This window comes from Otolemur garnettii, unplaced genomic scaffold (assembly GCF_000181295.1).
Source record: "Otolemur garnettii isolate 467f Iridium unplaced genomic scaffold, OtoGar3 scaffold00367, whole genome shotgun sequence".
Taxonomy (NCBI): domain Eukaryota; kingdom Metazoa; phylum Chordata; class Mammalia; order Primates; family Galagidae; genus Otolemur; species Otolemur garnettii.
This window is the reverse complement of record NW_003852762.1, coordinates 84,579-95,697: the sequence shown is the minus strand read 5'-3', so window position 1 is coordinate 95,697 and position 11,119 is coordinate 84,579. Positions and strand designations below refer to the sequence as shown.

The following is an 11,119-nucleotide window of genomic DNA, read 5'->3' as shown; positions in this document are numbered from 1 at the left end:
AGGATCTTGTTGAATATTTTCGCATCAATATTCATTAATGATATTGGTCTATAATTTTCTTTTCTTGTTGGGTCTTTTCCTGGTTTGGGGATCAAGGTGATGTTAGCTTCATAGAATGTGTTGGATAGTATTCCATCTTTTTCTATATTTTGGAAAAGGTTGAGTAATATAGGTTTGGTAGAATTCTGACGTGAAGCCATCTGGTCCCAGGCTTTTCTTTTAGGAAGGTTTTGTGTAGTTTGCCATTTCATACTTGATATAGGCCTGTTCAACATTTCCACTTCATTCTGGATAAGTCTTGGGAGGTGGCATGCTTCCAAGTATTGGTCAAACCAACAAAGGTTTAATAACCAGAATCCAGAGAGAACTCACATATTAGCAAGAAAAGAACAAGTGATCCCATCTCAAGGTGGGCAAGGGACTTGAAGAGAAACTTCTCTGAAGAAGACAGGCACATGGCCTACAGAAACATGAAAACTGTTCATCATTCTTAATCATCAGAGAAATGCAAATCAAAACTATTTTGAGATATCATCTAACTCCACTAAGATTAGCCCACATTATAAAATCCCAAAACCATAGGTGTTGGCATGGATGTGAAGAAAAGAGAACACTTCTAACTGCTGGTGGGAATGCAAACTAACACGTTCCTTTTGGAAAGATGTTTGGCGATCACTTAGGGGTCTAAAAATAGACCTGCCATTTGATCCTGCAACTCCTCTACTAGGTATATATCCAAAAGACCAAAAAACACATTATAACAAAGATATTTGCACCAGAATGTTTATCGCAGCCCTATTCATAATTGCCACGTCATGGAAGAAGCCCATCAACCCATGAATGGATTAATAAACTGTGGTATATGTATACCATGGAATATTATGGCAGCCTTAAAAACAGGTGGAGACTTTATCTTTTTTACGCTTACATGGATGGAGGTGGAACATATTCTTCTTAGCAAAGTATCTCAAGAATGGAAGAAAAAGTATCCATTGTATTCAGCCCTACTATGAAACCAATTTATAAGCACTTACGTTTCCATATGAAAGCTATAACCCAATTATAGCCCAAGATGAAGGGGAAAGAGGAGAGGGAGGGGAGGGAAAGGAGGAGAATAGGTGGAGGGAAGGTAATTGGTGGGACTACACCTATGGTGCATTTTACAAGGGTACATGTTAAATCTACTAAGTGTAAAATATAAATGTCTTAACACAATAACTAAGAAAATGCAGTGAAGGTTATGTTAACCAGTTTGATGAAAGTACTTCAAATTGTATATGAAACCAGCACATTGTACCCCATTATTGCATTAATGTACACAGCTATTATTTAATAAAGAAAAAAAGAAAAAGAAAAAAAGGAGAAAAAAAAACAAGTTTAAACTCATGTGAATGTATTAAACTTCTGGAAAAAAAGACACAAGTGACGTATTTGTCTATTCAGTCATCAACCATTCAAGGACTCTTTTTCTGTAAGACCTCATTGGGTATTCTTGAAAATATTTGAGGGAATACAAGGGACCAGAGAAACCCTCTCCCACAGCACAAGCCTAGATGGAAGAAGCTACCAATGCAAGAAGCTGGGTCCTTTGTAGTCACATTAGGCCAGGACTTGGTAACAAATGAGCTACTGAAGCCTCCTGCTGCCCTCCTCCGGACACCCTCCGCCTACCTACCCTCCAATCTGCTGGTTCCTCTGTCAGCAGACACTGTCTAGTATCTTTCCACTATGTAACAGACATTCTAAGTGGCTGAAGAAAAGACAGAAAACACTGTTGCCTTCAAAACACAGATGAAGACCCACTGTGGTTGGGAAAAAAGAAAAACAAAAAACTCTCTAAACTTGGAAGGAGGTGAGAAAACTATTATGTCTGGGCCTAGTGCATTAGAAGCCTCCTCCTGATGGAGAAGCAGTAGTGATATAGGGCGGGTGACATCCCAGCCAAGCTAAAAGAAGAACCTGTGCCTCTGCCCTGGCAGTCTTGGTGCAGTGGCAGCTGGCAGAGGTCTTCTGGATATATACCTAGTAGAGGAATTGCAGGATTGAATGGCAGATCTATTTTTAGATCCCTAAGTGATCTCCAAACATCTTTCCAAAAGGAACGTGTTAGTTTGCATTCCCACCAGCAGTGTAGAAGTGTTCCCTTTTCTTAACATCCATGCCAACACCTATGGTTTAGGGATTTTGTGATGTGGGCTAATCTTACTGGAGTTAAGAGGTTGGAGGGTAGGTGGGGGGAAGCAGGAGGCTCCCGTAGCCAGAGGGGCCAGACTACAGCTGGGTAGACACCAGGGCCTTAGTGTCTCCTTCCCCTTGCACTTAGGGCTAAACAGGGAACCCCCCATTTCCTAGGCCTAGGCCAATTTCATGTAAGTATCATAGGCCTAGCCAATTTCCAGAATGGACTGTACCCATTCATTAAGGCATTCATTCATCTTACCTCAGCAGAAGGGACTATATCCATTCCTTAATGCATTCATTCATCTTGCCCCAGCAGAAGGAACTGAATCCATGCATTAAGGCACTCATTCATCTTACCCCAGCAGAAGGGACTGCTTCCATTCCTTAATACATTCATTCATTTTGCCCCAACAGAAGGAATTGTACCCATTCATTAAGGCATTCATTCATCTTACCCCAAGAGGAAGGGATTGTATCCATTCCTTAATGTGTTCATTCATCTTGCCCCAGCAGAAGGAACTGTATCCATGCATTAAGGCACTCATTCATTTTACCCCATTGGCCAAGGGACTGTATCCATTCATTTGTTACTTGTATCCATTCAAAGTCCTGGCCTAATGTAACTACAAAGGACCCATGAGACTAATATATACACCTAAACAAAGAACCCAGGCAAAAAGAGAGACAGAGAGAGAGAGCTTTCTTTCCACTTGGGTTTCTCTCTGCCAGGAGCTTTGATGTTTTTTCTCTGTATTCTTTTCTGTAAAATAAATCCTGTCTTACCAATGATCTGTGGTCCATGGATTCATTCTTCAAATCACCAAGACCAAGGAACCTACTGAAGATGAAATTCTGGTATCAGTGGGATAAGTGAGAAAGCCTCACCCTCCAGGTTTAAGCATATAGATGTTGTCTAACTCTCTCACAACCAAGCTAGAAAGCATCTAATAACAAGCAAGCAGCAGAACAAGAGGCAGGTTCATGGAGAGATCCTCTCTGTGGTGCAAGTTCACAAAGAATGCCTAATACTAAAGCAAAAGTAGGGATATTAAAAATAAACCTGACAGCAATCCAATTTCCACACAAAGCAAAATGTAACACCACATAAGTTTGGAGCCAACAGTGAACTAAAAGAAACCATTAAAACAGCAAAACCCAAATTCCTCTGGGATCTTAACTAGATTAACTCAATATCCAACACTAAAGACCTAGCAGAAGAATTGTGTCCATTTCCAGTAATAAATATTATTGACTTTAGTCTGTGTTAACTGAGATGTAATGTTTGGCTTTCCAAAAAAAAAAAAAAATTCTAACATAAAAGAAAAATGTAAGAAAAGTAGGTATGCACTGTCAAGAAACAAGAATAAGATGCAAATATAGGAGGCAAGATGGTTGGCCATAGACACCAGCTACCCGATCATCTCAGAAAGAAGGGAAAGTTTTAGACGAAAACTAAGGGGAAAGTGCCAGAACCTACCAGAGATTCCATAGGAAGAAATTGTAGAGTAGAATAGGAAAGAACAAGATACTGACAGAGATCAACCCCCACGAGCAAAAAATGTAGGTGGACAGGTTTGTTTCTACAACCATTATATCTCTAGCAGTCAACAGGCTCCTGAGCTGCTGGAGAGCCTGTCTACCCTCATGAGCTCAAAAGCTGTTGTTGCTAACAAGCTGGAAACCTCTGGAGGATAAAGCAGGAGGCTGCTAGCCCCAACGGGCACTTCTGGTAACCACAGACCAGTGAGCTGAGACAGCAAGTGCCATGTTGCTTCTACACTCATGGTATACCATGTTCTCCCCATGGGGATTCAGCGCCTCAGTTTTCATGTTGCTGGTTCCCACACCACAATGTCCAACTCTGGCCCAAAATGTAAAAACAAAGAGGAAATGCAAAAATTACTGAAAATGCACACAACCTCCCAAGATTCATTTAGGACGAAATGGAACACCTTCACACACCAATAATGAGCAGTGAGATTGAAGAAGCAATAAAAAAAAAAATTCAAAAAATAAAAGAAAGCCCAGGACCAGACTAATTCACAGCCAAATTTTACCATACCTACAAAGAAGAGCTGGTACCTGTAAAGCAAAAATTATTCCACAATATCAAGAAGAAGGAAATCCTCCCCAACTCTTCTAAAGAAGCCAGTATCACCTTGAAACCAAAAGTAGAAAAGGATACAACAACAACAAAAAAAATTATAGACAATATCCCTTATAAATATAGATGCAAAAATCCTCAATAAAATAGTAGCAAACCAAATTCAGCAGCACATCAAAAAAATAATCCACAATGACCATGTGGGCTTCAACCCAGGGATGTAAGGATGGTTCAACATACATAAATCAATAAATGTGGATCACCACATCAACAGAAGCAAAAACAAAGACCATATGATGATCATCTCAGTAGACGCAGAAAAAGAATCCAATAAAATTCAGCACACTTTCATGATAAAAACTCTCAACAAACAGCAACACCCCTGAGGACCCAGAGCTTCCCTACTTACTTTCCATTTCCAGACTGTGCCACTTTATAAACAATACAGCTGAAACTTGGCAGATATGTGTGCTCAAACATAAAATTATCATTTTATTCTAAAATAAATATATAAAAGTCTTTCAGGGAAATCATGTTACCCCTCAAAGACAGAGCTGAGACAGGACTCATGTGTAGATAACTTATTAAGGAAGTGCTCATAGGAGACACTAGTTAAGGAGTGGAAGCAGCAGGATGAAGAGAAGAGGAAGCCACACAATAGTGTGCTTTCAGCCAGAGTCCCAAAAAGAAACTGTGAAGTGCAAGTTATGCCGCAGAGATGTCCTGACCTGCAATGAGGGACTGAGATATTCTTTCTCTCACACCAGTGAGACACTGGTTAAGGATCACCTCAAGGTAATATGAGTCTCTAGTTCTAGGACTTCTGGTTCTCTTGCCATCTGCACAAAAGAGATAGTTATCTGAAGAGAAGTCCACCAAAAAGGGGGGAGGGGTTACAATGCACTAGAAAGGAATCTGAAGGCATCTGAGCAGAGTGCCAACACCACCCACTGTACTGCATCATCTAAACTATTATAAATTATGCTCCAGAAATCTTAGAAGGCAAACAAAATGTTCAGTATTTAGTTAACAAATATTTATTTGAAATTATACAAATACAGCCACTAGCATTGAATACTTTGGTGTTGCATGCACCTTTCATAGTCCCTGTATTATTTAGGACATGAGAGTGGTGGCTGAACAGATTAGAGTTTATTTCTCTCTCACATATATGTGTGAAAAGGTTTGGTGGTTTTGTTCTGCAAATACCTCTAGAGCAAAAGCTTATTCTACCTTTTTGCTATTACCCATATGACATATTTATCACCCTCATCCCACGGACCATGATGTATTAATATCTCACACAGCCAGAAGAAAAGGGGAAAAGTAAAAAGAGGCTAATAACCTTTTCTTTAAAATTTGATCTAGAAGTGATATATATTATAACTGCTCATATGTCATTAGCCATAATTTTGCCCTATAGTCATACCTAGATATAACAGAGGTTGAGAAATATAGTCTTGTATGCCACCTAAATTCTGAGGGGTTTTTTTCCTTGACAAAAAATAGGGAAAACATGTGTTGGGAACAACTAACATTGTCATATATGTTATATAAACTTTGCATATTTGTGCCAATATTACTTGACATAAAAATTTTCTCTTTGACAGTTGCTTTTGTGAGATCTAATATAGGCAGTTACACAGGCTGTGCACTGAGCAATTCACATGACCATACATGCTTATGACATCTTAATTACATCTATAAATTAATTAATGCTAACCCTTTGGTCATAAATGCAACATTTATAAATACAGTAGAACCCCTGTAATTTGACCCCCCTGCAAGGGACCATAACAAACTAGACAGCTTACAGAAGTGATCAACATAAGGAATTAAGCCTACTGTACTGAACATGTACACATGGTGCATGTCTGGTCTATGAAAATTAGGTCAACTTGAGATGGTCAATATAGAGATTGAAAGATCTACTGTATTGCTTCTATTGGATAACTTCCAGGAATATCAAAACAAAAATTGTTTTCTACATTTATACTGCATATACACAATGTAATTTTTAGAAAGTAATAAGAATGTAACACTCAAGAACTAAAATAAAGTGGGTCACAAAAAGTAGATTAGTGCAAGAAAAGGTTTCAAGAAAATTGTTAAATTAAGAAAAGATGAAGACATTCACAAGGAAAAAATATTTGCTAGAGCTATATAATAGGCTAATATTCATTTTAAAAATAAATAGAAGCAACACCTGCATTAAAAGTAGCAATAAAATATATGCAACTCACTTTTTCACTTATAAAAATGTTATAGTCCATTGGGTATTTATCTATGCTTGGAAATTCATTGTTTTCCTTCCCTAATTTATAAAGAAGATGCTGAAATTCAACTGCAGATTCCAGAGGCTCAATTCCATAAGAAACATTTTCAAATTGTAATATTCCTCTGTAAAATTAAAAATAAAAATTTATGTATTTTTAATCAAATCTATATTATTTAACATTCACAAAATCCAAAAGAAAAAATAACAAAGATACAAGACATTTTGAGTCTAGTATTTCAATCTAAACTCTGTCTTAGAGATGATTCTGAAAAGATTTCCATAATCCAGAAAACCAAATTTCCATTTAATTTATATAGTTACAAAAGCAGCAGAAATTACCTTATTAATTGCTAGATGTACAAGCATATACTATTATAGTGATCAAGTAATTCTACTATTTTCCAAGTCAGTGATTCAACTATCTCAAACATAGTAGCTCCAACTCTTGTAGTCAAACATGTTCAATTGTCATTTCAATGGTTAATAAAAAATAAGAGAACAAAGAGGCCAGGAAATCTAAAACTTTGAAGGAATTAGAAACACCTGTATCAGTGGAGATAGTGAGGAAAAATAAAAGAATCGTCCTCTAGCTCCACATGTAACATAAACAGAACAAAGTCATAGCAGCGAAATATCATAACTGTGGTGGTCTATAATCAATAATAGAAAATAAATAACCTTAGTCCAGAACATGTGCTAAGTGTTACAACAGAATTCGGATATCCTTCAACATTTCCTTGATAGTGACAATGAGTCTAGGAAAGAAAAAAGTAAAGTGGTTACTTAGGTACTTATAAAACATTCTAGTGATTTCCTACTTCTCTACTTGATAGAAACCTTCTGAATATCTTTCACAGGTTCCATGGTCTATATCAGTATGAGTGCCGTTCAGAAAAGCCTCCTCCCCATATTTGCCACTTTCATTATATTAACTACCCTTTTTAGGTTATGATTTGGGATTACTATTTTATATCCTGCTTCCAAAGAATTACTTCACGTTCTAGATACAATTTTTTTCAATATATAAATTTAGGTCATCAATTAAAAGATAAAAATTGTGGATCTAGATTTCTTTAAAAATCTAATATGCTGCTAAAAAGAGACACACACAACTATAAGGACAATGAAGATTGAAGGTCTAGATGCAAACACAAACTAAGAGAATGATTCTGAAGCTATTGATACAGGAAACGTGGACTTTATGGCAAGAAGTATTACTACAAATATATAAGGTCATTTCATAATAATAACACTTTTTCAATTCACCAGGAAGATACAAATATTCCACTTTGGTATTCATTTAATAACACAGCTTCAAACATATATAAAGCCAACATTTTAAAAATAGAGTGTCTTGGCAAGATGACCAAATACAGGCATCTTTTATTAGAAGGTCTTGTCCAGAAGGAGGAAAATTAGACTGAAGCAAACTCCTAGTAGTTGAAATAGAGGGATAGATCATAGGAAGAAATCAAAGTGCTCAGCAAATCCACTGACACAAACATGCAGACAAAGACAAGAAAGAGGAAGGAAAGGAAAAGAGGACAGTTACAGAGAGAACCAGACTGGAGGGGCTCAGAGCATAATAGAATGACAAGGGGGACCCACTCCCCTGCCCAGGAGGCTCTCCGCAAACAGCAAAACACAAGATTTATCACCCCACAGGACAGGGCCACAAAGGACAAAAGTCCCAGCTTTCCTGCACCTTAGAATATCCTTCTCTGGGCCCCGATCCTGCCTTGCATAATAGAGAACAATTTTGGCTCCAGCCCATCCCCTCCTCATTCCAGGGTTGCCCTACAGACTACCCCTACAGAGACCTGCTTCCCATTATGGTAAGTCAAAGTGCTACACCAGCCCAGACAGCCTGGAGGGGATGGCTACACCAACCCCAGACACCAGAAAGAAGAAAGAGGTTTCCAACCCCAGCCCCCACGGCAACCCAGGAAGTAAGGATTACAGAGATCACTTGCTCTGTCACTGGCAACCAGTGGGATCCTTACCAGGCCACAGGAGGAAAAAAAGACAGGCCCTGCCCCTAAATGTGTCTGGCAGGAACTCTGAGGGGCCTCTGCATTGTGTGGCCTTGTGACCTAAGTGCAACACCTCCCTGGCCCAAAATGGTGCCACTCTCTTCACCTCTGTGAAACTATACTAACTTTGGAAACACACGCTCCCTCCTGCGCCTCCCTCCTAGTAGAGGGAAACTTTCCTTACCCTTTGAGATTTGTGCCCAGCAGGGCCCCCTGGAGGTTCAGGTTCAATCCCCCTCCTGCCAACTTGGAGAGGGATGGGTATAGCCTTGGGCGACCTGGCGCTGAGAAATTCTCCAGAAGAAGACAGCAAGCTGCAGAACTCCCTCTCCAAACTGGGGCCAACAGCCAAGGCATTTCAAATCTGTTTTAGCCCAGACTTGGGGAAAAATCATGGCTTTTTCATTTGTTTGCCCACCAGGCTAGAAGAATGACTGGAACAGTTAGCAAGACACAGATTCCCCCTCTTTCTCCCACAACTGCAGGTGAAAGCCAAAGTGTTTCAATGTCTTATGGACGAGACTTTAGTGAAAACCATAGCTCTTTTAATTTGTTTGAGGGAGGGGCTGGCACTTGGGCTGGAACAGTTAGGCCTACTATCCTGGAGCTGTTTGCACTCCAGGAATGTCACCTCGAGGTCCTGCCCCCAACCCACTCCACCCAACCTGGTTATAGCACAGGCAGACCTCACCAACTCTCACACCGTACAGCCCCATAGGGGAGCTTTGGGAAGCTATGTATGGGAAAGGCCAGAGGTGAAAGAGAGTGGCAGGTTTCATACCCTAAGCTCTCTCAATATGATTTAAGCCCACCAGTTTTACTTTTCAAACAGGTTTCCCTAGGTGCTGCCTAAGAGACACCAACAAGATTATCTCCCAATAACAATTTAAGGATGACCTAACATTCAAGCTTAAAAAGTATAATAAATATATAAATAAACTGAAAATACATGTGAGGAGGAATCAGCAGAAGAACCCTAAAAACATGAAAAATCAGAGTAGATCAACTCTTCCCAAGACTACAGCTGAAAATAACCATAGCATCTATTCTATAGAATTCAGAATATGAATGGCAAATTAGATGAATGAAATTGAGAAGACAATGGTAAAAGAAATCCAAGAGGAAGGCCAAAAACTGGCTCAATAAATAAGTGAAATTAAAGAAAAAGTCACCAAGGATATAGAAATAATTAGGAAGAATATAGCAGACCTTAAAGAACTGAAACAGGCATTCAGAAGATTCAAAACATGGTAGAAAGTCTCAGCAATAGAGTGGAACATGCAGAGAAAAGAATCTCCAAGACCTTAAACTTTAAGCAGTTCTCAACTTGTGGTTCATGACTCCTTTGGTGGTTGAACAACCCTTTCCCCTCTCACAGGGGTCACCTAACACCATCAGAAAACACGTATTTCTGATATGTGTTTCTATTTCTGTACTCTCTATTTCCTGGGATCCAAATGCTTATTCTTTCCCAAGAGACCCATGTGTATTTTTTCCTCATTTTCTTCAGGTATTTATTCAAAATCACTCTTTTAGACCTTGACTAATCCCTATTTTAAATTACCTTCTTATCACACTTATTACATTAAGAACTGACTGACAGGATGGACGATATATGGAAGCAGGGAGATTACTCAGGAAGCTATGGCAATAATCCATATTTCCTAGGAACCAAGACATCATTCCTCATGTGTGGACATTACCACAACATGAGGAACTGTATTAAAGGGTCATGGCATTAATAAGTTTGAGAACCACTGCAAGGAACCTTTCCATTTGATCCTGTAATCCTATTACTAGGTATCTACCTAGAGGAAAAGAAGTCACTTTACCATAAGGACATTTGCATTACAATGTTCACTGCACCTCAGTTCACAATCTCCAAGACCTGGAATCAACCCAAGTGCTCATCAGCTCATGAATGGATTAATAAACTGTGTCATATGTATACCATGGAATACTACTCAGCCATTAAAAAGATGGAGACTTTACATCTTTTATATTAACCTGGATGGAGTTGAATATTCTTCTTAGTAAAGTATCACAAGAATGGAAAAGCAAGTATGCAGTGTACTCAATACTAATATGAAACCTATACAAAAATAACTACACTCCTACAAAAGAGAAAAACACAATTAAATTCAAGTAGGGAGAGGAGGAGAAAGAGGGAGTGAGATTGATAAGCTCTCACCTAAGGGACACAATGTAAGGGTACATGGCACACCCCTGGGTGAGGGCTCACTTACAACTTGAACTTTATCTAAGAAGCACAAACAATGTAACCTAATCATTTGTACCCTTATATTAATCTGTAATTTAAAAATAGTAAAAATAGAACAATATATAATTATTAGAAAAGGATTTTTAAACCTAATTTCTCTCAGTAACTGATAAAAATCAAGTGTTCAAAATCTACGGAAGATTTGAACAACATAGTAAATCACCTAGTTAATACATATAGAACACTCTACTTAAAATCTTTAGAATACCTTTCTACGGCTTGGCGCCTATAGCTCAACCGGC

General features: G+C 38.6%; 1 protein-coding gene across 1 annotated transcript in view; it reads right to left on the bottom strand.

Moving 5' to 3' along the window:
• LOC100946492 (disintegrin and metalloproteinase domain-containing protein 32-like) overlaps positions 1-11,119 on the bottom strand; it is a gene marked incomplete at its 3' end in the record, with an annotated part of 182,841 nt that overhangs the window by 125,568 nt on the left and 46,154 nt on the right. Inside the window, exons 3-4 of the mRNA XM_012813948.1 lie at positions 7,242-7,318; positions 6,529-6,685 (exon numbers count right to left, since the gene is read on the bottom strand). Coding sequence (XP_012669402.1) covers positions 6,529-6,685; positions 7,242-7,318 — 234 coding nt within the window. The remainder of the gene's footprint in view (positions 1-6,528; positions 6,686-7,241; positions 7,319-11,119) is intronic.